This window comes from Heptranchias perlo, chromosome 45 (assembly GCF_035084215.1).
Source record: "Heptranchias perlo isolate sHepPer1 chromosome 45, sHepPer1.hap1, whole genome shotgun sequence".
Taxonomy (NCBI): Eukaryota; Metazoa; Chordata; class Chondrichthyes; order Hexanchiformes; family Hexanchidae; genus Heptranchias; species Heptranchias perlo.
In genome coordinates this window covers 1,160,769-1,185,611 of record NC_090369.1, presented here as the reverse complement: position 1 = coordinate 1,185,611, position 24,843 = coordinate 1,160,769, and the positions used below count along the sequence as shown (strand labels likewise).

The 24,843-nt window shown below is 54.4% G+C and overlaps 1 protein-coding gene and 1 non-coding gene across 2 annotated transcripts in view; both read right to left on the bottom strand.

The window, feature by feature from the left end:
- Positions 1 to 422: 422 nt before the first annotated feature.
- The window catches only part of LOC137306778 (ubiquitin-like modifier-activating enzyme 1), a 42,634-nt gene continuing 18,213 nt past the window's right edge, over positions 423 to 24,843 (bottom strand). The window contains exons 10-26 of the mRNA XM_067976154.1: positions 24,004 to 24,150; positions 22,873 to 23,049; positions 20,008 to 20,115; positions 18,305 to 18,385; positions 17,591 to 17,746; positions 16,801 to 16,966; positions 15,407 to 15,603; positions 14,327 to 14,391; positions 12,593 to 12,788; positions 12,426 to 12,500; positions 10,783 to 10,972; positions 9,634 to 9,722; positions 7,502 to 7,594; positions 7,218 to 7,409; positions 5,631 to 5,732; positions 4,273 to 4,373; positions 423 to 2,033 (exon numbers count right to left, since the gene is read on the bottom strand). Coding sequence (XP_067832255.1) covers positions 1,898 to 2,033; positions 4,273 to 4,373; positions 5,631 to 5,732; positions 7,218 to 7,409; positions 7,502 to 7,594; positions 9,634 to 9,722; positions 10,783 to 10,972; positions 12,426 to 12,500; positions 12,593 to 12,788; positions 14,327 to 14,391; positions 15,407 to 15,603; positions 16,801 to 16,966; positions 17,591 to 17,746; positions 18,305 to 18,385; positions 20,008 to 20,115; positions 22,873 to 23,049; positions 24,004 to 24,150 — 2,271 coding nt within the window. The 3' untranslated portion in view covers positions 423 to 1,897. The remainder of the gene's footprint in view (positions 2,034 to 4,272; positions 4,374 to 5,630; positions 5,733 to 7,217; positions 7,410 to 7,501; positions 7,595 to 9,633; positions 9,723 to 10,782; positions 10,973 to 12,425; positions 12,501 to 12,592; positions 12,789 to 14,326; positions 14,392 to 15,406; positions 15,604 to 16,800; positions 16,967 to 17,590; positions 17,747 to 18,304; positions 18,386 to 20,007; positions 20,116 to 22,872; positions 23,050 to 24,003; positions 24,151 to 24,843) is intronic.
- LOC137306854 (small nucleolar RNA SNORA71) lies at positions 19,360 to 19,489 on the bottom strand. Its single transcript, XR_010958944.1, has one exon. It is a non-coding gene; the product is annotated as a small nucleolar RNA SNORA71 (small nucleolar RNA).

Genomic DNA, 24,843 nt, shown 5'->3' with positions numbered 1-24,843 from the left:
TCCCTAACCCTTAATACCCTTGCTTAAACAAAAATCTATCACGGGAATGTTGTGTTTATAAATAGAATCCAAGATTGGAGAGACAGCCTCATTACCCCAGCTGTCACCTGTCTCTGCCCAGTCCACTAATAATGTGGTCGCAGACCCATTAGGGCCTGCAGCAGAGGTCGGAGTTAGACAAAGTGCCACCCGAAACCCACCATTGCGCCAAGAATAGACTCCATTTAACTCCACGTCAGCTGCTGGAGAACTGACCTGAATTAAGACGATCATGGTGGGAGGGGTGGGCGCCTGTACACTTACGTGTGTGTGTGTGTGTGTGTGTGTGTGTGTGCGTGCGCGTTCGTTCGTGTGATCTATTACACACCTGCTGGAGCTTTTGTACCAGCTACCCAACACCTTCCAGTACAGAAAGGCAAAAATGAAAGAGCACTTTTTTTTATTTAATGAGGGGAGTTAACATCCACTCAATGTTACAAACACCAAGAAAAAAAGGTCAGAATTTTAAAATATCAGGTACCAGCTCAATTACAAACCGCGATAGAACCACACCCCAGTATGGTCCTGGCTCACTCGCCCGCCCCAGTCTGCACTGAGGCAGCACTCTCCCGGACGAGGCGATACGACGGTTGCCCGTGCTCGAGGGGGGGGGGGGGGGGGGGGGAAATTGGAGACAGGGTCCCTGCTCCTGATCGCAATCCACTCACACCTTATTTCGGAAAGCGCACGGCCGTCGAGGACTGGTGAATAGGCGGACAGGAGAGCAGCACCTAGGCTTCATTCTGAATAACGTCACACAGTGGAGATCAGTGAGACTGACCTCAAAAGCACACAGAGAGGGATTGAGTGTTACAGTAACAACAAGACAAGTCAGCTAAACTCCATTTTATTTTATACCAGCCACAGACTAAGTGCGTCCTCAAGAATTTGTGTATTTTTTTTTAAAACTTTTTTTTAAACCAGCCTCAAAGAATATAAAGATTTTTCCCTTGGCCTTTATAACATCCCACTGAAGTCTTGTTCACACATATTCCCTCTAAACACTGGGTCCGTCTGGGGTGTGCACACACACTCTCACACACACCAGTGTGAGCCAAGGAGAAAAAAAAGGGAGCAGGGGGCCTATACAGTCATACACTAAACAAAAAATATGCACACGATTAACTGATCCTTTCCGATACACAGGACAGTCCTTCCCCCCTTTTCCCTCCCCCTTTCTCCGCACCAGCAAACCTCACGTGGAAAAGTACAGCCAATACACTACTACATCGCTATGGTAACAATACAGCAAGGGGGGTCCTTGGTTTTGTATGCAGTCAGTGCTTACTAAGGGCGAGTTAAATAAAAGCAGACTCTTGTGCGCACAATGGAACTTTAAAATGGACCCATTCGAGGCTCTCTGGTTTTGTCACGCATCTACTTATTAGATCGGGGAAAACTAAGTGGAGAGGGCGCGGCCCAGGCCGGTTCGAAACACAATGCCCACAGGATGTACACGCCCAGCGACTTACGGTAAACGTACAAATGGTTACTCCCGGCACAGGACCTGTAACAGTTAAATTAACAAAAAAAAAGCAGTGGAAACTTGTGGAGCAGAGTAAGGGGTTCTCACTGATCTGCATCTGAAGACCAAAGTGACCGAGCATGCTCACAGCTGAAAGGGGAGGGGGAATGGGGGGGGGGATTTATTAAACACCCCTCCCCGTTTAACAGTAAAAAGGCAGGAATTTTTTTTTTTTTTTTTAAAGTCAGGTCATGTTTTTTTGGAGCTCGTTCCCAGTTAAAGGTGGGTGTCAAAGAGTCCAGCTGCACTACAACTGTCATGCTTGCCGTTGGCCCGACGCCCATGTGCACCACACTGCTCCCCGACCCCCACCCCCCCCCTCAAAATCCTCGCTCAACGGATTGTGTATCGAACGTAGGGCACCTCCACGTCCTCATCGTTCTCGTCGTTGCAGCACAGCTCGAAGACCAGCGCCTTCACGTGCTTGCCGATTTTCTTCTTGGAAACTTTGGTGACTATCTCAGTCATTCTGCAAGGGGTGCGGGGGGGGAAAAGAAAGAGGCACGTGAACGTCCTGGGCTACAGTAACTCCCATTTACCCAGCGCCTTTAATGTAATAAAGACGTCCGTCCCCCCCGAGGCGCTTCACCAGGAGCGTAAATCAATCAAAATCAGACACCGAGTCACAGACGGAGATATTAGGAAAGGTGACCGAAAGCTTGGTCAAAAGAGGCAGGTTTTAAAGAGAGGAGAGAGAGAGAGAGAGAGGCGGAGAGGTTTAGGGAGGGAATTCCAGAGCTTAGGGCCGAGGCGGCTGAAGGCACGGCCGCCAATGGCGGAGCGATGGGAATCGGGGGGATGGACAAGAGGCCGGAATTGGAGGAGCGCAGAGATCTGGGAGGGTCGTAGGAGGTTACAGAGATAGGGAGAGGGGGGGGATTTGAACACGAGGATGAGAATTTTAAAAAGCGAGGGGTTCCCGGACCGGGAGCCAGTGTAGGTCAGCGAGCACAGTGGGTGACAGGTGAACGGGACTCAGTGCGAGTTAGGATACGGGGGCAGCAGAGTTTTGGATGAGCTGAAGTTCACGGAGGGCGGGAGGCCCAACTGGTCTGTGCTGGACCCCGTGCTCCACATTGTGAGGCACGTTAAGTAAAGGTGGGCCCAACAAACACCCAATTAGACCAAAGGCTGGGGGTTCACGGGGAAGGTAGAAAAAAAAAACCTGCATTTCTACAGTCACGACCTCCGGACAAAGTGCTTCACAGCCAATTAAGTACTTTTTGAAGTGTGGTCACTGTTGTGATGTGGGAAACGCAGCAGCCAATTGACGCACAGCAAGATCCCACAAACAGCAATGTGATAAATCACCAGATGATTTGGGTTTTTTTTTTAAAAAAGTGATGTTGGTTGAGGGATAAATATTGGCCCCAGGACCCCAAAGAGAACTCCCCCTGCTCTTCTTCCAATAGTGGCCGTGGGATTTTTACATCCACCTGAGAGGGGCAGACGGGGCCTCGGTTTAACGTCTCATCCGAAAGACGGCACCTCCGACAGCGCGGCGCTCCCTCAGCGCCGACCCTCCGACAGCGCGGCGCTCCCTCAGCACCGACCCTCCGACAGCGCGGCGCTCCCTCAGCACTGGGAGTATCTGCCTGGACTATGGGCTCGAGTCCCTGGAATGGGCTCAAACCCACAACCTTGCCCCTACCCCCAGTCCGTGGCGCATCAGCTGATCTCAGCGCGGACGACTGCACAACAGGCCTCAGTAGCCCCGGGGTTAAGGGGGAAGATAGAGCCTCGTTTCCAGCTTCCGACAGCAAGCCAATAATTTTTGCTGGAAAGCGAGTACGTGGACATGTAGAGGGGACCGGTTCGTGAACCCCCTTTGCCCCGGTGACAGGAATATTCCGACGACGGTCTGGTTTCACACCTGAAGACTCAGTCGGTGCAGTGGGGATCACAGGGCCCTGAATCCAACAGGCAGATCAAACCTCTACTTCCCAGCCTTGATTCTCCTGCTGCGATTTTTTAAGAATCAAACTCCTGAAGGTGGCGACTCAAACTGGGGTACAGGTTCCACAGGGATCAGCGGCCTCCCCACCTCCCCAAACCTCACCCAATGGCTGTTCTTCACTGGCGAAACCAGTGAGCATTAGCAGACTGTTCAGCTACGAGAGCGTCACGCTCCCTCCTGATCCTACCCCTCACTTTCCAACAGGACGTCGGCGGAGGAGGAGGCACGGACACAGCTCAGGACAGCCCGAAGCGTTGACAACAAACGGATGTCTCCAAAATGGTTATTACGCAGGCAAACGCAGCAGCCAATTTGTGCACAGAAAGGTCCCGCGGACGGCAAATGAGGGGAGCAGATAATTGGCTTTTGGTTGAGGGAGGAGCGAAGGTCACAGGACACCGGGGAGAACTCCCACCGGGGGGGGGGATCTTTTAACACCCACCTGAGCAGGGAGACGGACCATCCGAGAGTACGCTGTCTGATTTGCCCACCCCCCCCCCCCGACTCGGTCGCTCAGGAGGTGCAGAGATCCCTACTGCCAGCCTGCCCAAGATCAGTTAACTCAACGCAGTTCGAGGATAGGCCACACCAGACTGGGAGAGCGACACAAAGGGCAGAGTTTGGACGCCCCAACCCCCCAGTGACTGATCACCCGTGTGGGAGCCACGCCTGGGCTCTTGGTGATGCCGGGACTGCGCTCGGTCTGGGTCCTGGGTCAGCGCGGGTGTAGTGGTCTCCAGATTATACGTACGGTTGCTCAATCCGCTCCTTGAGCTTGGCAGCGGGCATGAAGAAGGAGTACAGCATCGAGACACCCTGCGACAGCATCGTAATCTCCAACTTGTGTTCGTTCTGTTGGGGACAGGACAGAGTAAGTGCACCGGTCCCCACACAATGTTATGCCAGCCCTCCGATTTACACCTTCACAACACTGCAGAGCCCTGCATCTCCCTAGGGAGCCACTGGGTCGACCAGGTCTCTCACACACACACCCCCTCCTCTCTCACCGACCTCCACACCGAACACTCCCCCACCCCTGGCAATTGGTCTATATGTTTTCTAAATACACTGTACCGTTAAATCGACTACACCCGGTCTCTGGAAGGAGAGGAGCTGGACAGTCTAACTGCTGACGACAGAGCCTAATCGTTAAGATTCCCCGACATCACATCCTCTGAGGTCCCAGCTCTGCAAAAGCTGCTCTAACGGGTATTCCGTCCCACTCAAAGCAGAAAGGCAGGTGAAGGGGTGGCGGGGGAAGAAAGGGAAGTTAGGAGATGAAGTTTACAGTCGCATGGCTAATCATTGGGCTCTCCACGGGAAGGGAAGCTCTCTGGCAGGCCTGAGGAAGGATCACACCCAAACATTAACGGAGATGTGAGCCACATCCAATACTGCGGTATTACAGATAGGAACAGGAGGTCGTCGTTCAGCCCCTCAAACCTGTTCCAACATTAGATCATGGCTGATCTGTATCTCAACTCCATCTACCAGTCTTGGTGATTAACCCTTAATACCCTTGCCCAACAAAATCTATCAAGCTCTGTTCTGAAAGCTCCAATTGACCCCCAGCCTCCACAGCTTTTTGGGGGAGAGAGTTCCAGATTCCCAACTCCCCTTTGTGTGAGGAAATGCTTCCCGACATCACCCCTGAACGGCCTGGCTCTAATTTTAAGGTTCTGCCCCCTTGTTCTGGACTCCCCCCACCAGAGGAAATAGTTTCTCTCCATCGACCCTATCAAATCCTTTAATCATCTTAAACCCCTCGATTAGATCACCCCTTAATCTTCTACACTCGAGGGAATACAAGCCCGGTCTGTGCAACCTGTCCTCGGAATTTAACCCTTTCAGCCCCGGTATCATTTTCCATTATAACCCCCCATCCTTTGGGCACAAGATCGAGTGTACAATCTCTCCCACTACACGTCACCGAGCCATGCAATGATTAAGGCCAGTACAAGGCCCACATCACTCACCAGGAACTGAACGGGCCGAGTGACAAGTGGCTGGAGAGTGAATCAAAACCGATGGAGAATGCAGGGGGTTACAGATCTCGTTAGCCCAGTCTCACCACAGGGCCCAACCAACCAGTCAGGCAACGCCACTCACCTTGAAATAATCCAGGAATTGCTTTAATGTCATCTCCTCTCCACTGGGCTTCACTCCAGTTACCTCAAACCGGTCCCACAGCGTCCACTCTTTGTCATAGTACTGAGAAAACAGGCAAGCAAGGGCCAGGTGAGCGCGGGTGCAGAAGGAACAGCGAATGTTTCTGCTCAATTCGCAGGATGATGAGACGTTACCGATGACCTACCCGCCTCTCCGATACTTCCCCACAACGGCAGAAGGCACGTCAGGCCCCCCCCCCGGGGATTGTCGCTGCTCACCCAGCTTCCAGTGTTACCACAACCCCCGACACTCAGCCCCGCCAATGCGAACATCGTTCCTGGGGCAGGAAGCAGAGCAGCTCCCAGGGAAGGAACACCACGAGGGGGGGGGCCGATCCCACACTTGGGGCAAGTACGGAGCTCACCGAGGCATGTAGAATATTACATACAACAGGCAAGGCAAACCCAGATCGTCTCCACGGATGAGAAAGGGCATTCGAGCAAAGTCTAGCTCTCCAGTACCCCCAATCGCGGCCCACCCCTCCAGTATATCCTAACCCCCAATCTAGACCCACCCCTCCAGTACCCCCTAACCCCCAATCGAGGCCCACCCCTCCAGTACCCCCTAACCCCCAATCTAGACCCACCCCTCCAGTACCCCCTAACCCCCAATCTAGACCCACCCCTCCAGTACCCCCTAACCCCCAATCGAGGCCCACCCCCTCCAGTACCCCCTAACCCCCAATCTAGACCCACCCCTCCAGTACCCCCTAACCCCCAATCTCGACCCACCCCTCCAGTACCCCCTAACCCCCAATCTAGACCCACCCCTCCAGTACCCCCTAACCCCCAATCTAGACCCACCCCTCCAGTACCCCCTAACCCCCAATCTAGACCCACCCCTCCAGTACCCCCTAACCCCCAATCTAGACCCACCCCTCCAGTACCCCCTAACCCCCAATCTAGACCCACCCCTCCAGTACCCCCTAACCCCCAATCGAGGCCCACCCCCTCCAGTACCCCCTAACCCCCAATCTAGACCCACCCCTCCAGTACCCCCTAACCCCCAATCTAGACCCACCCCTCCAGTACCCCCTAACCCCCCCAATCGAGGCCCACCCCTCCAGTACCCCCTAACCCCCAATCTAGACCCACCCCTCCAGTACCCCCTAACCCCCAATCTAGACCCACCCCCTCCAGTACCCCCTAACCCCCAATCTAGACCCACCCCTCCAGTACCCCCTAACCCCCAATCTAGACCCACCCCTCCAGTACCCCCTCAACCTAGACCCACCCCTCCAGTACCCCCTCAACCTAGACCCACCCCTCCAGTACCCCCTCAACCTAGACCCACCCCTCCCATCTCAGCTTGCAGCTGCATTCGGAACATCTGTTTTTACCTCCTCCACCCTCCGGAGCAGATTATTTCAATCCGTGCACTGAAGCTCTTCCTGGGACCCGTTTTAAGTTTTCTTGTAATATTTTACCTCCGAACCTGGACAGGGTCCCTCCTGAACCACCCACCGGGAACCAGGCCCCGGGTCAAGACACCCCGATAAAGCCCCCCCGGCCCCTCCCCTGTACTCACAGTATGTTTGGGAGCAGCAATGGGCTCCGAGAAGCCGAAAAAGGGAAGCGCCAGGTTCATGAAGCCGTTCTTGAAGGACTCCAGCTTCCCGTGCCCGAAGGCGATCTTGTAGAGCTCCAGGCAGACCAGGCCCACCACGGCCGCAGTCGTCGTGGCGATGGCGGGAATAATCTTCCCGGCGATCAGCTTGCTCTGCGGGAGGGAACAGAGGCGGACAGTTGGGTACGGGCCGGGTCACCGGGTCAGGTTTCCCCTCATCCTCCCCCAAAGTCTGGCCGACTTACCTTGTGTCTGTCAGCGGGTGGGATATCGTAGTTCTCCGCTCGGAGATTGGAAGCAGCCACGATAAAATCCATGTGGAAGTTTGTGTCGTCGTCCTGCAGAAACATTTTTTTAAAAAAAAACACACCGAGTCAAACTGAAATCACAGCTCGGGGCACAGAGAGATTTACAACAGGCCTTTAGCGGGCCCTGAATCGTGACCTTTCTCCATTCCCCTGATCACAACCGAGGCAGTCACCACGTCCAGGAGGGAGAGCTCACCGACCTCCTCAGCTCCTGTTACGCTGAACCGCACAGAGGGTAGAATTACACAGCGCAGGAGATGGCCATTCGGCCCATTGTGCCTGTGCCAGCTCTCTTGAAAGAGCTATCCCGATTAGGGAGGTGGAAACGTCTTTTCTACAACCGGAAGTGCTGTTTTGAGACTGGCGAGCTCCAATCAGTTCTCCAGAGGCTGCAGCAACGACTGGTAAGGAAGCTGCGTCTCTGGTTGGCAGCTCCTCACAACGAACACTGGCACCAGCAGTACAGCCATCAATTCTCCCACTTCCGGTTTTATCAAGGGTTGGAAAGGCAATGAGAAGACGAGACACGGGGGAACGTTTGGGAAGGAGTTTGATCCGGGGTTTTAAAAGAAGAAATCCGTAACCAGCATGAGGACGGTCACATCATGGGGTGTGGAAAATGGACCTACACACGGACAAGACACAAATCCTCACCTCCAAACTGGACCTATAACCCCCACCAGGTCCCCTCCTCTCCGGGACATTGGTGAGCCAGACAGGTCTCGAAGGCAAACCATCGGTTTTCAGGGTCAGTTCCAGTGGTGCCACCTCACAAATCACCAAATTTAATCGAATTCCATTTCCCCAACTTGCGACTAGAACTCACCAAGTCTGGGTTACGAATCGGGAACCATGAACACTGGGCGACTGCACCCGAATCCATTAAACATTAAAATCAAAAAAGGGAAAATCGACAAGTCCCAACGTGTGCTGCCATTTTAATTAGAGCTCCCCAGTCTCAAAGCAGCTTCCAGTTTTAAAAAAACATTTCTACCCTAATCGGATTGCTCTTTCAAAGAGCCAGCAGAGGCACGATGACCGAACAGCCTCTTTCTATGCCATAAGATTCGATCCCACACAATTTTCAAACTCGATGGGGTACATTGTGAAGGGGGGCCCTTACCTTTTCAAACTCGATGGGGTACATTGTGAAGGGGGACCCTTACCTTTTCAAACTCGATGGGGTACATTGTGAAGGGGGACCCTTACCTTTTCAAACTCGATGGGGTACATTGTGAAGGGGGGCCCTTACCTTTTCAAACTCGATGGGGTACATTGTGAAGGGGGACCCTTACCTTTTCAAACTCGATGGGGTACATTGTGAAGGGGGGCCCTCACCTTTTCAAACTCGATGGGGTACATTGTGAAGGGGGGCCCTTACCTTTTCAAACTCGATGGGGTACATTCTGAAGGGGGACCCTTACCTTTTCAAACTCGATGGGGTACATTGTGAAGGGGGGCCCTTACCTTTTCAAACTCGATGGGGTACATTGTGAAGGGGGACCCTTACCTTTTCAAACTCGATGGGGTACATTGTGAAGGGGGGCCCTTACCTTTTCAAACTCGATGGGGTACATTGTGAAGGGGGACCCTTACCTTTTCAAACTCGATGGGGTACATTGTGAAGGGGGGCCCTTACCTTTTCAAACTCGATGGGGTACATTGTGAAGGGGGGCCCTTACCTTTTCAAACTCGATGGGGTACATTGTGAAGGGGGGCCCTTACCTTTTCAAACTCGATGGGGTACATTGTGAAGGGGGGCCCTTACCTTTTCAAACTCGATGGGGTACATTGTGAAGGGGGGCCCTTACCTTTTCAAACTCGATGGGGTACATTGTGAAGGGGGGCCCTTACCTTTTCAAACTCGATGGGGTACATTGTGAAGGGGGGCCCTTACCTTTTCAAACTCGATGGGGTACATTGTGAAGGGGGGCCCTTACCTTTTCAAACTCGATGGGGTACATTGTGAAGGGGGGCCCTTACCTTTTCAAACTCGATGGGGTACATTGTGAAGGGGGGCCCTTACCTTTTCAAACTCGATGGGGTACATTGTGAAGGGGGGCCCTTACCTTTTCAAACTCGATGGGGTACATTCTGAAGGTGGACAGTGCCTCCAGAGAAGGAAGTGTGGTTTTCAGCTCCTCCAATCGGCTGTCATCTACAGCAAACACAAGCAGTTAACCTGGGCTCAGACACCTTATCTCTCCCCTGAACTACATCTCCCTGAACACCCCACTGTACCAGAGTGTCATTTAATCCTGTACACACACAGCAAGTGACGGGGGGCGTTTCGTGTACTCTTCCCCATCCACCTCCCCCGGATCAAGTACCGACTGCAGCGAAAAGCAGCAAGAGGGGCAAACTCAGTTCCCCGGACTGCACTTCCTCACGCTGAGCACTGGCACCAGCAGTACAGCCTTCTACTCTCCCACTTCACGTTTTATTAAGGGTTGGAAAGTCAATAAGGAAGGATGTCAAGAGGGTGCGGAGGTGATTTACCGGAATGGTCCCAGGGACGAGGGACTCCGATTATGTGGAGAGACTGGAGAAGCTGGGATTGTTCTCCTTGGGGCAGAGAGGGTTAAGGGGAGATTTAATCGAGGGGTTCAAAATCAGGAGGGGTTTTGATCGAGTAAATAAGGAGAAACTGTTTCCAGTGGCAGGAGGGTCGGGATCCAGAGGACACAGATTTAAGGTAATTGGCAAAAGAACCAGAGGGGGGGGATGAGGAGAATGTTTTTTTACGCAGCGAGTTGTTCTGATCTGGAATTCACTGCCTGAAAGGGCGGTGGAAGCAGATTCAATAGTAACTTTCAAAAGGGAATTGGATAAATACTTGAAGGGGAGAAAAATTGCAGGGCTGAGGGGAAAGGGCAGGGGGGAGTGGGAATAATTGGACAGCTCTTTCAAAGAGATGGCATGTGCCTTCTCCTACACATGGAGATTATTTGATCTCCCAGATGACTTTTGCTGACAGATGGGAACAGGAGGAGGCCATTCAGCCCCTCGAGCCTGTTCTGCCATTCAATGGCTGATCTGTACCAGGACTCCATCTACCTTACTTGCTTCCGAAAACCCTTAATACCCTGACCCAACAAAAACAGAAACAGTAACACCCAGGCAGAGGCCAGGCTGGACCGAGAGCCTTCGTCACTCGCTCACGGGCCCCTTTCCCCTGCGGACCGTGACACGACCGGAAATATATTCCAGACACTCACCGACTGAAGCGTTAGAGTTCTGGAGCTCTTGATCGGAAACGTGGATTTTGACGCCAGATTTCGGTGTGAAAATCGGCACTTTGACACACTTCAGTATCTCGATGATGTGAGTCGTGTCTCTCGACCCTTTAATGCCGTATGTCTGTGCAAAGAGGTTAGCAGCAGCCACCACATAGTCCATGTGAAGGGTCTACGGGGAGGGGGAAAAGAGAGGAGCAGATTAAACTGTGAACCAGACCGCAGCCAGCTCCCACCGTAGGTTTAGAAAGAGACTGATCCTCAAAGACTGCCCCAACTTAGCAAAAGGAAGGGGGAGTTCTGTCTGTTAGTTAAAGCACTTCAGCTCTGCAAGTAGAAAGCCCCCCAGGTCCCGATTCCACTCCCCGTCAACACCAGGAGTGGGCTGCATTAAGTGGAAAGCCCCCCATTAACACCAGGAGGGGGCTGCATTAATTAGAAAGCCCCCCAGTTCCCGATTCCACTCCCCATTAACACCAGGAGTGGGCTGCATTAATTAGAAAGCCCCCCAGTTCCTGATTCCACTCCCTGTTAACACCAGGAGTGGGCTGCATTAATTAGAAAGCCCCCCATTAACACCAGGAGGGGGCTGCATTAATTAGAAAGCCCACCCAGTTCCGGATTCCGCTCCCAGTTAACACCAGGAGGGGGCTGCATTAATTAGAAAGCCCACCCAGTTCCCGATTCCGCTCCCAGTTAACACCAGGAGGGGGCTGCAATAATTAGAAAGCCCACCCAGTTCCCGATTCCGCTCCCAGTTAACACCAGGAGGGGGCTGCATTAATTAGAAAACCCACCCAGTTCCCGATTCCGCTCCCAGTTAACACCAGGAGTGGGCTGCATTAATTAGAAAGCCCCCCATTAACACCAGGAGGGGGCTGCATTAATTAGAAAGCCCACCCAGTTCCCGATTCCGCTCCCAGTTAACACCAGGAGGGGGCTGCATTAATTAGAAAGCCCACCCAGTTCCCGATTCCGCTCCCAGTTAACACCAGGAGTGGGCTGCATTAATTAGAAAGCCCCCCATTAACACCAGGAGGGGGCTGCATTAATTAGAAAGCCCCCCAGTTCCTGATTCCACTCCCCGTTAACACCAGGAGGGGGCTGCATTAATTAGAAAGCCCCCCATTAACACCAGGAGGGGGCTGCATTAATTAGAAAGCCCCCCATTAACACCAGGAGGGGGCTGCATTAATTAGAAAGCCCCCCAGTTCCTGATTCCACTCCCCGTTAACACCAGGAGGGGGCTGCATTAATTAGAAAGCCCCCCAGTTCCCGATTCCACTCCCCGTTAACACCAGGAGTGGGCTGCATTAAGTGGAAAGCCCCCCAGTTCCCGATTCCACTCCCCGTTAACACCAGGAGGGGGCTGCATTCATTAGAAAGCCCCCCATTAACACCAGGAGTGGGCTGCATTAATTAGAAAGCCCCCCAGTTCCCGATTCCGCTCCCAGTTAACACCAGGAGTGGGCTGCATTAATTAGAAAGCCCCCCAGTTCCCGATTCCGCTCCCAGTTAACACCAGGAGCGGGCTGCATTAATTAGAAAGCCCCCCATTAACACCAGGAGGGGGCTGCATTAATTAGAAAGCCCACCCAGTTCCCGATTCCGCTCCCTGCACTTACATTCGTCACGTCAAACTCCAGTGGGTGAGGACACCGCTTTGGACCAGACCAGAATGGAGTGCCTGAGGTTGTGACCTAGAGGAGAAGAGAAGAGTTAAGAGCCATTACTGCCGGTCCGAGGGTACCGTTCCACATCAGCGGGGGCCCGGGCCGCAGGGCTGCTGTACCTGGTCGGGTGGGAAGTTGTGCAGGAGCTGTCGGATGTTGTTGTTGTACTGGATCTGCCAGTGGTTGCGAGCCCACGTCACGCAGTCCTCCCACGTCTTGGGCCGCTCGGTCACCAGGCTCTTGAAGGCCGCCTCTAACACCTCCAGGGGCTGAGCCCCCGGCAGCTTCAGGGTGCGCTCCATGAACTTGGAATCCCTGCGGCGCGAAAAGGAGAGAACACCAGTTAGCGGGAAAGTAAGGAGGGGGCGGTGGGGTATAATCGCAACCATGGTGAGCTGAGCTGCTGCACGGCCGTACGAGGGGGGGGGGGCTGGAATATCAAGCTCAGTCCAGGATGGGGTGGGGTGGAGCTTCGAGCGTTGCTGTGGCTGCTCCCGCCCAGGCCGGTGGAGAGTATTTGCACCCACAGACACCTCCCCGTGCGTTGGGCATGATTCCAACCACAGGAGGGGGTTCCCCCTTTCAACCCCCCAGCTCGCTGCTGCTACACCTGGTCCAACACCATCACGGGACGCCCGGCTGTGCCAAACCCCTTTTTGCCCTACGTTGCTTGGCCTTACCGCGCACCTCAGAGCTGGCACTGAGCGCAGGGGTTGACAGGAGGAGTGAGGCTGAAGTCCTGAGCTGGGATACGAAGAGGTGGGCTTGGTGTAAGGAGGTGGTTAGTGAACGAGTGACAGTGAGGATTGTAGAAGGGGGCCATTAAGCACCAACAGCCACATGCAGGACCAATGCTCTCAGCTGCGTCACAGAGATATTAAGTGACAGGTGTGTTCCGGGCTGTAGTGCGTGGGTTTATAAGCTTTCAGGGCACAGCGTTAGCAAAACTGAAGACTGCCAGCACAGCCAGTGAAGTTTCCATTCCCAGTTGCAGCTTGGTGCGGTGACTTCTCCTTTGAACGTCCTCTGGTCTCCCACCAGCAGGGTGGTACATAACCCCTCCATCCACATCCTCTGGTCTCCCACCAGCAGGGTGGTACATAACCCCTCCATCCACATCCTCTGGTCTCCCACCAGCAGGGTGGTACATAACCCCTCCATCCACATCCTCTGGTCACCCACCAGCAGGGTGGCACATAACCCCTCCATCCACATCCTCTGGTCTCCCACCAGCAGGGTGGTACATAACCCCTCCATCCACATCCTCTGGTCACCCACCAGCAGGGTGGCACATAACCCCTCCATCCACATCCTCTGGTCTCCCACCAGCAGGGTGGCACATAACCCCTCCATCCACATCCTCTGGTCTCCCACCAGGAGGGTGGCACATAACCCCTCCATCCACATCCTCTGGTCACCCACCAGCAGGGTGGCACATAACCCCTCCATCCACATCCTCTGGTCTCCCACCAGGAGGGTGGTACATAACCCCTCCAGCCACATCCTCTGGTGTCCCACCAGCAGGGTGGTACATAACCCCTCCATCCACTTCAATGGAATTGGACACAACCCCCACAGCAAGGGGAGAATCTCAGCTGTGTCAGAGCCACAGGCGGGCAGTCGACAGACACCCAAGGAACGGAAAGCTTGTCGACGGACACCGGGGATGGGAGAACCAGCCCCTCCCGGCCCCCAGGCAGTACCGAGCGCGGCTCCGACATGCTGTGGCTGCTGGTTAACGGAGTTCTCACTTCACCGCACAGTTAAGATGCCCATTACGCGCGGGTAAGACTGTTGCTTCAGGTACAGCACTGAGCAAACCAGGGAGCGAGCGAGAGCAAGAACCAACTTACTGTATATACTGATTGACGTTTTCAGCTGGCTGTTTGAACAGTCCTTCAAACTCATCACGAGCCCACTGCAAGATAAAAAGGACCAACTCAAGTCACGTCAGTGTGTCAGTAGATTAGAGTGTTCAGCTAATAATCATAAACAGACCCCTGCAAACCCCCCCACCAATCACACCCGGTAAAACTGCAGGGGGACTCAAAAATCTCCAACTAATTTCTCTCAAACTCTCCTAACACAGCAGCTAGGCTTCCTAGGAGGCAGGAGGGGCAGGACACTGCTCCCAAAACAGACCACTCCACCAAGCACAATCCAGACTCGATAGCTGAACCATTCAGGTGCAGAACAGAGAGCGCATTCAACACCTGGGGGGGGTGACAAGTCACCGCAACACCAGCCTATCGGGAGCCCCAGGGCGAAATCATTCCACACAGATACCAAGAGTCCTCGCTGACCTACACCGGCTCAGCAACACCTCGAATTTAAAATTCTCATCCTCGTGTTCAAACCCCTCCCCCCTCCCTATCTCTGTAACCTCCTCCAGCCCCTAGAACCCTCCAAGATCTCTGCGCTCCTCCAATTCTGGCCTCTTGCGCATCCCCCGATTTCCATCGCTCCACCATTGGCGGCCGTGCCTTCAGCTGCCTCGGCCCTAAGCTCTGGAATTCCCTCCCTAAACCTCTCCGTCTCTCTCTCCTCCTTTAAGACGCTGCTTAAAACCCCCCCCTCTTTGACCAAGCCTGTCCTGATATCCACGTGCCTCGGTGTCAATTATTCTCTGATTTATGGTCCTGTGAAGCGCCTTGGGATGTTTTTAACTATGTTAAAGGGGCTGCATAAATAATCATTTTACACTCTTCAATGCTGCGGGACACTCCAGTCAATCCGCTCCGACTAATTCAGCCCCGAGGACAGACCTGAACCCAACAGCACCTCGCCCGAGTGCCACACAGCTCAGAACCCTCTCCTGGCACAAGCTGATCTCTGGTGGGGGCAGGAGACGAAACCTCAGGTGCCCGCCCGTTACTCGACTTGCCACCTGCGACCACACTGCCCGCGTGCGTGACGCTCGACCCAGGCCTCACCTGCAAGGTGTGCTCGATGGCGTTGGGGAAGTTCTTGAGGGTGCAGATGGGGATGGACTTCTCCGGCGGGTCCTGGCTGGAGCTGTACGACTCGGTTAGGAAGGGAATGACCACTTGCACGTTACCCTTTGTGCCCAGTGTGCCCGACTCCAACAGGGGCTTGCGGTAATACACACACCGCCTGTCCATGTACATTCCTGTAGGGAGGAGGAGGAAGCAAAGCACTGCGTTAGGAACCGGGGGTGTTAGGAGCGCAGACATCTTACACACGGCTGTCGACAGGAGACCCCACACAATACATGAGCCTGTTTGGAACCAGAACAGCTTTTATTAATAAGGCTGTGGGGCCCACAGTATCACCTTCTCCCTCCGCTGTCTGCTTCAATGCTATGGTGAGTGTAAAGGTTCCCTCATAACTTCTAATTTGAAGACTTCACCACAGGTAACAATTTGCTCGGAGGCTGAGAAAGGGCCGGAACAGAACAAGGTTATTTGTTCCGCAGGAAGTGGGAACCGTCCACAGCTTCTGGACTGGTTTCCCCCGGAAACGCTCCTGGATCAGGGCCACCTCCGCTCTCGTGTGCAGGACTCGCTCCTACCGAACCCCTCCCCGTGACCCTCCAATAAATGGAGATGAAGCAGCGGGACAGAGCAGTGCCCTGCACCGTAGGTGGGCACCATCGCCGCCCTGCTCCTCCTAGAATTTCAAGCACAGAAACACGCCATTCGGCCCATCAGGTCTATCCCGGTGTTTATGCTCCACACGAGCCTCCTCCCTCCCTACTCCATCTCACCCTATCCTTCTATTCCTTTCTCCCTCATCTGTTTATCCAGCTTCCCCTTAAATCCATCTACGATATTCCCCTCGACCACTCCCTGTGGGAGTGAGTTCCACATTCTCACCACTCTCTGGGTAAAGAAGCTTCTCCTGAATTCCCTATTGGATTTATTACTGGCTATCTTATATTTATGGCCCCTAGTCTTGGTCTCCCCCACAAATGGAAACATCTTCTCTACGTCTCCCCTATCGAACCCCTTCATAATTTTAAAGACCTCGATCAGGTCACCCCTCAGCCTTCTCTTAAAAGAGCCCCAGCCTGTTCAGTCTTTCCCGATAGTTATAACCGCAGCTCTTGGCACCTGTTTACACTGTGCTGGAGCCCTGGGTGACATGCCCCATTGACTGGGGGGGGGGGGGGGGGAATTAGAAACACACAGCCTGTCTCCTCAGACTGCGTCGCCTTTGCTCTGCACCCCTAGAGGCCCCCCCCGGCCTCTAGGGTGCAGAGCAAGGCGACGCAGTCTGAGGAGACAGGCTGTGTGTTTCTAATTCCCCCCCCCCCCCCCCCCAGCGCAGAGACACGTTGCAGCTGGGCGAGCGCGGAGACACGTACTGGCATCGACATTGTCCAGGGCGTTGGCCACGCCGTCCAGAGCCTCGAAGAAGTCGTCGTCATAAACCTTCTCTGTGTCGGGGCCCACCCGGTTCTGGTGAGCGGTGACCCGAATGTTGGGGTTCATCTGCTTCACCGCGGCTGCCGCTGTCTCAGACTTCATTTTCTGCGTTTGGGGGAGGAGGAGGAGGAGGAAAGTAAACTTTGTATTAGCGGGCGATAAGTGGCAGGAAACACTCAACGCGTCTCCCCCGGGGGGTCCAGGCCCAGCCCGAGGGGCGAAGTCTCCCGCCCGCCTGTCTTGTCATCTACCACCTTCGCCCCCGAAGGTGCAAACTCTCACCAGGTTAACAGGGACAGGAGGAGGCCATTCAGTCCCTTCACTCCATTTACCCGCCTTTGCTCCATATCCCTCGATACCCTCACTCAACAAAAATCTATCGCTCTCAGTCTTGAAAGCTCCAATTGACCCCCAGCATCCACAGCCTTTTTGGGGGAGAGAGTTCCAGATTCCCACTCCCCTTTGTGTGAAGAAATGCTTCCCGACATCACCCCTGAACGGCCTGGCTCTAATTTTAAGGTTCTGCCCCCCTTGTTCTGGACTCTCCCCCACCAGAGGAAATAGTTTCTCTCTATCGACCCCTCGATTAAATCACCCCTTAATCTTCTACACTCGAGGGAATACAAGCCCGGTCTGTGCAACCTGTCCTCGTAATTTAACCCTTTCAGCCCCGGTTCCTTTCTGTCCGGTCCCACTGCGGCCCACAGACCCGGCTCGCTCTGCACTTACAGTCACGTCCCACGGCCTGAAGAGGAACTGGCGGTTGAGGTTGGATTTCTCGATGGTGTCCATGTCGGTGACAGTCAGCTCCCCTCCCTCGCCGCAGGCCAGGCCAATCATGGCAAAGTTCTTCAGCAGCTCGCAGCCAATGGCTCCGGCACCAACCTGCAGAAACCAGCAATCAATCCGTCACCAGTAGCCGGCGAGACGCAGCAAAGCTGCTCAACTACAGACAGCCTCTCACACTCCACCCCTCGCCCGAAAGTGTGGGGGCAGATCGGGGGCAGGCAGCCCTGGGACCATCACCCACACCGAGGATATCTGCTGCGGGAGCGATGGTCAAACAGAGAGCCACCCCTCCACATACCACTCCTTCCTCCTCCCTTTAATTTTCCTAACCAGTAGAGTGGAAATTGCAGCCTCCATTGGCACAAGTGAAGGAAATCCTGGGCCGGCAGCTTTAAGAACTGGTTTTGGGCGAGCCACGAGAGGCTGGTCACTGAACGTTGGGCTCTTCACATCGTGTGCCTTTGACTGACCGACCGACAACACTGCGCCGTCTGCCCGAGCTTCCAGCGCAAGGAAGAGCTCTCCCCACCCCTCCCCGCTATGAGAGGGAGAGAATCCCCCCCCCACCCACCCCCAGGAGAGGCCAGGCTGCATTTCACCCAACAACCCCGCCACCCCCGTCCAATTCTACGGGCTCGACCCACGTGTACTTACCAGGAAGTACTTCAGCTTGGAGAGTTTCTCTTGCATGGCAGCACCAAACACCGCGATCTGGCCATCGTAGCGGCAGTTCCTCTGCACAGAAAAAAGGAGCACGGTGACGAGGGACTTTCCAACAACACAACAGGCGAAGAGGATCTGAGGGAGGCCACCTAGAAAGACCCTACAGCACCATCCGACTGTTTGAAACCCCCCCCCCGGGTCCACGCCACACGTTTATCACTGGGGTGATGAGCTTCCCGACGTCAGCCCTAAATTTCCGTGGCTCAGCGAGCATCACTCACCCCCCGGAGTCCGAAGGTCGCGGGGTCGAGCCCCACTCTCGAGACTCCAGCACATAATCCAGGCCGACACTCTCCGGGGGCCGCACTGAGGGAGCGCTGCGCTGTCGGAGGGGCCGTCTATCGGATGAGACGTTAAACCGAGGACCCGTCTGCCCCTCTCAGGTGGACGTAAAAGATCCCACGGCCACTACTGGAAGAGGAGCAGGGGGGAGTTCTCCCCGGTGTCCTGGGGCCAATATTTATCCCTCGACCCACATCACAGATGATCTGGTCATTTATCACAGTGCTGTTTGTGGGAGCTTGCTGTGCACAAATTGGCTGCCACGTTCCCCACATTACAAGTGACTACACGTCAAAAATTATTCATTGGCTGTAAAGCGCTTTGGGACGTCCCGAGGTCAAGGCACTGGAGAAATTAAAGTCCTTTGATTCTTTAAGATTCCCTCTCCTCCAGAATGACCTGTAACCCCAGTCCTCCTGTCACCATTCAGTTTGAAGCACTGTTCAGGATCTACCCTTCCCAATCCTGTACCGCAGATTCCCTCCCTCCGTCACCTCCGTTCCGGGATGATCAGACTCCCTCCCTCCCTCCCTCAGTCGCCTCCTCTCGGGGGTGACCAGAATCCCCAATGCTCAGCCCTCACGCAGTACGGGGCCGACTGGAATTCCATCGGAAGATCGCTGCCGGGCTGTCTCGCCGCGGCAACGAGGTCCCGGAACCGGACGGACTAAATAAAACTCTGGGAGCGCAGCCTCCGCCGAATCTGTCCAAAAGTAACGAGGTTCCCTGGGAACCACATCCCAGGGAACACGGGAATAAACCTTTGTGTTACTGTTCCTGCAGTATCAATGACCAGGCAACAGGACAGTGCCAAAGTCACTTTCGAATGCAGGGTACCCACCGCGAGTATTAACCTGACCGGAGGCAGAGATACCAACCCTCGCCCGCTGCCCAAAGATCACATTCTAGCTGGTATCACCCCGCAGTGCGGGTCACAGACAAAAAGCGAAGGGGTTAGTACCCCCCGGGCAGCGTTAGTCTCCTGACCTCCCCCTCCCTCCCTCCCTCCGCCTCACTACACATCTCACCAGACGGTTGATGACGGTTCGTTCTGATGCTCTGCACTGTCCCGGGCCGGGCTTGGCTCTAACGAAGAGTCCCAGGCCCCGATTCCTGGCACTGAGTGGGGGGGGCCAGATGTCAAATTACAATCTATTACCGACTAACGCACTCTGAACACAGGACTTAATGTTCAACACAATTACTGCCATTTTATTCCTGGTTTCATTCCCAAATAGAACCCCCCCTCCCCCCACTTCACGACACGTGAATTCACGACCCCCCCTCAGCAGTCCGTGCTGCTCCCGATCCAGCTATCACAAGGCGCTGTGCGATTTAGGCTGTAAACTTACGAAGCTGCAGGACTCGGCAGTGAGCGAGGCCTCGTTCTCCTCGGGCATGGACTCCAGGGAATCGAAGTACAGCCACTGCATGATCGGTGTGAACTTGCCGGTACAAGACTGAAAAGGGGAAAGGGCACAAGACAGGTCTCAGCATCGACAGGTCGCACGTGGGTCAGCCAGCAGATGCAGGCCGACACCTGCCACTAGAACAAACGGCCAAACACTCTGACTGACACAGCGGAAACGAGAATAAACCGCACTGTGTCCCTCGATCTCATCCCCATGGTGCATCGCATCATAGCCTAGAACCTGCCAGCTCAGTTTTCAGGAGTTGCAGATGCAGCGTGAGGTGGTGCATTTTAGTAGGAAGAATAAGGAGGCCACATACTCCTGGGAAAATAGAGTTTAAATGGAGTAAAGGGGAAATTGAGGGTACAGATGCACAAATCACAAAGTAGCAACGCAGGTTAATAAGGCCAGAAAAAAAGCAAACCAAGCACTGGGGATCGTTTCTAGAAGGATAGAATTGAAAATCAGAGAAGTTATATTAAACTTATATAGAACTTTGGTTAGACCACACTTGGAGCACTGTGCACAGTTCTGGTCTCCATATACCTTGGTTAGACCACACTTGGAGCACTGTGCACAGTTCTGGTCTCCATATACCTTGGTTAGACCACACTTGGAGCACTGTGCACAGTTCTGGTCTCCATATACCTCGGTTAGACCACACTTGGAGCACTGTGCACAGTTCGGGTCTCCATATACCTTGGTTCGACCACACTTGGAGCACTGTGCACAGTTCTGGTCTCCATATACCTCGGTTAGACCACACTTGGAGCACTGTGCACAGTTCTGGTCTCCATATACCTTGGTTAGACCACACTTGGAGCACTGTGCACAGTTCGGGTCTCCATATACCTTGGTTAGACCACACTTGGAGCACTGTGCACAGTTCGGGTCTCCATATACCTTGGTTAGACCACACTCGGAGCACTGGGCACAGTTCTGGTCTCCATATACCTTGGTTAGACCACACTCTGAGCACTGTGCACAGTTCTGGTCTCCATATACCTTGGTTAGACCACACTCGGAGCACTGGGCACAGTTCTGGTCTCCATATACCTTGGTTAGACCACACTCTGAGCACTGTGCACAGTTCTGGTCTCCATATACCTTGGTTAGACCACACTCGGAGCACTGGGCACAGTTCTGGTCTCCATATTATAAAAAAGGATACAGAGGCACTGGAGGAGGTGCAAAAAAGATTTAATATGATACCAGAACTGAGGTTATAACTATCAGGAAAGATAAATATAAGATAGTCACTAATAAATCCAATCGGGAATTCAGGAGAAACTTCTTTACCCAGAGAGTGGTGAGAATGTGGAACTCGCTCCCACAGGGAGTGGTTGAGGGGAATAGAGATGAATTTAAGGGGAAGTACACGAGGGAGAAAGGAATAGAAGGATGTGCTGATAGGATGAGGTGAAATAGAGTGGGAGAATAAACTAGTTAGAAATTACAGGACAGAAATAGCCTATGTACGCCAAAACAGACCAGGCTATTCACTAAATCTCCCCTCCCGCCCTCCCTGAAGGTGCTGCCGCCTTTTGCTGGGTACAAAAAACCACAAGCGCCCTTTTAGTACCTCAACCAAGTTACCATTCTTCACTGGTGAGCCCGGGAGACCTGTGGGGTTAAGGTGCCAACTCACGTCCAATCAGTAGGTGGGATCGGTACCACAAGGTGAGGCAGACAGAGTTAGAAATAGCAAGAACACAGTGACAGGATGAAGCAGTTAAGCTTGTCCGATCATATCACTGGGAGCGTTTTGTACTGTGCTGAATACATCTTTCATGGTGGCAGAAACAAGTTGAGAAGGATGTTAAAAAGGCAGACGGGATCCTGGGCTTTATAAACAGAGGCATAGAGTACAAAAGCAAGGAAGTTATGATGAACCTTTATAAAACATTGGTTCGGCCACAACTGGAGTTTTGTAACGTATTCTGGGCACCGCACTTTAGGAAGGACGTCAAGGCCTTGGAGAGGGTGCAGAGGAGATTTACCAGAATGCCAGCAGTTAATGTGGAGAGACTGGAGAATCTGGGGTTGTTCCCCTTGGAGCAGAAATGGTTAAGAGGAGATTTAACAGGTGTTCAAAATCATGAAGGGTTTTGATCGAGTAAATAAGGAGAAACTGTTTCCAGTGGCAGGAGGGTCGGTAACCAGAGGACACAGATTTAAGATAATCGGCAAAAGAACCAGAGGGGGAGATGAGGAGAATGTTTTTTACGCAGCGAGTTGTTCTGATCTGGAATTCACTGCCTGAAAGGGCGGTGGAAGCAGATTCAATAGTAACTTTCAAAAGGGAATTGGATAAATACTTGATGGGGAGAAATTTGCAGGGCTACGGGGAAAGAGCTGGCACAGGCACGGTGGGCCGAATGGCCTCCTTCTGTGCTGTATCATTCGAGGACACGCAGGTGAGGGTACCAGGCAGTACGAGTGCCCAGCTGGCAGGGCGAAACAGTCGCAGCTTCAGCCAGTTACAGGGCAATTTACAAGCTGCCAGAGCAGGCCAGGGAGCCAACCTGCATCTGCGACAGGCAGGGGGTGAGGTGGGGGCATGGGTCTGCAATGACTGAACCCAGTAACTGAAGGAGCAGCTTTGTAATGGCTCAACACAGTCCCCTCGCAAATACCCGCTACCGTTGAGGGTCTCCACTGATTCCTAATGGTGTAAGTTGGCATCCTCTACGCCACCCACAGCCCCGTTCGGGTCGCAACGAGCAACACCCCCCACCCCACCACCACCCCCCCCCACCCCCCCCTCCCCACCAGGTTCCGCCATGCGAGGGGGCTCCTCGGTACCTTCATCACTTCCTGTGCTGCCACGCCGCCGATGAAGGCATTGACTGGTGCCAGGTCGCCCGCTGCCACGTAGGACAGCTTCCTGATCAGGCCCTCGTCCAGCTGCTGCTGCCTGGTGGAAGGCGAGGCCTTCTCGTTCACGCCCTTGGTCAGGTTCACCAGCTCGTCAGCGTCCGCCTGCAAAAGGGAGGGGGGGGGGGGGGGGGGTGGAAAAAGAGAGAAAAGAAGCTTCACGCCAGGAATCCACGGCAGGTTATGGTTCGGGGCACTCGATGGTTCATTGGGTAAACGTCCTTGACCCCTCCGCCCCCACCGACCCCTCCACCCCCACCGACCCCTCCACCCCCACCGACCCCTCCAGTCACAACCAGCTACAATTGATAAACTCCCTCACATTTTAACGGAGATTTCATGGAGACGGCTTGGAAAGGAATCAATTCCAGGTAAACTGGCACCATTAAAAACTAATCAGATCGCTGCGCTTGTATGTGACGGCCGGTACTTGCCCCTCGCTAATCCCCGGCACCCACCCTGTCCCTCACAGGTACCCACCCTGTCCCTCGCTCGCCCCCGGCACCCACCCTGTCCCTCGCTAGCCCCCGGCACCCACCCTGTCCCTCACAGGTACCCACCCTGTCCCTCGCTCGCCCCCGGCACCCACCCTGTCCCTCGCTAGCCCCCGGCACCCACCCTGTCCCTCACAGGTACCCACCCTGTCCCTCGCTCGCCCCCGGCACCCACCCTGTCCCTCGCTAATCCCCGGCACCCACCCTGTCCCTCACAGGTACCCACCCTAACCCCCGGCACCCACCCTGTCCCTCACAGGTACCCACCCTGTCCCTCACAGGTACCCACCCTGTCCCTCACAGGTACCCACCCTGTCCCTCGCTAGCCCCCGGCACCCACCCTGTCCCTCACAGGCACCCACCCTGTCCCTCGCTAGCCCCCGGCAACCCACCCTGTCCCTCACAGGCACCCACCCTGTCCCTCGCTAGCCCCCGGCACCCACCCTGTCCCTCACAGGCACCCGGCACCCACCCTGTCCCTCACAGGTACCACCCTAACCCGTTCCTCGCTGACCCCCGGCACCCACCCCCACCTGGTCCCCAGTAACCGTCCCGTTGGTCGTACCTGATGCCTTGGCCTGGGCAGGCGGGAGTTTTTCTTCACGAACTGGTGCAGTGCCTGGAAGGCGAGATGCATCTGTGCAGGATGCTCAAACTTCGCAAAGTCCGTGGTCAGAATGTCTGGTTCACACAGCGACGCTTTTAAGGATTTCTAGGGGGGGGGGGGGGGAAAAAAAGGACGGCTCGGGTTAGCAGCACCGTAATCCCAGCGACACTCTCTGTGAACAGTCAGTCAGCGGAAACCACTGCTGATCCTCAGGCACGCTCTTCAATTCTCCTCAGCACCTCCAGGCAACAGAGCAGGCCGCGTCCTGTTGGTTATCCCAGAGTCAGCCGTGGCGCACCCGGGAGTACCCTCGCCCGAGTCAGAGCCTCACTCCAGGACCCGAGCCGACGCTCCTGGTGCAGTCCTGCACGCTGTTCGAACGACATGTTGAACCAAGGTCCTGCCTGCCCAACGTGGGAGAATGTTACAGTTCCCACGGAATCGTGAGAAGAACAGGGCGTTCACCCCAGTGTCCTGGGGCCAGCTTTCCTCTCTAAACCACCACCACCAAAACCAATTAAGTGGCTTATCTCATTGCAGTTTGTGGCATCTTGCTGTGCGCAAATTGGCTGCTGCATCCCACTACATAACAGTGACTGAACTTCAAAAATAATCCATTGGCTGTGAAGGGATTTGGGTCGTCTGGAGGAGATCTCTCGCGTGCAGCCACCTCCCCCCCTCACTGTCACTGACATATCGCGATGGAAGGAAAGGGAGCCAACTGGACATAACGGATAGCCACCTACATTCAAGACGGGAGTTACACAGCAGCTCTAAACTGCGCTCAGAGACCGGAGG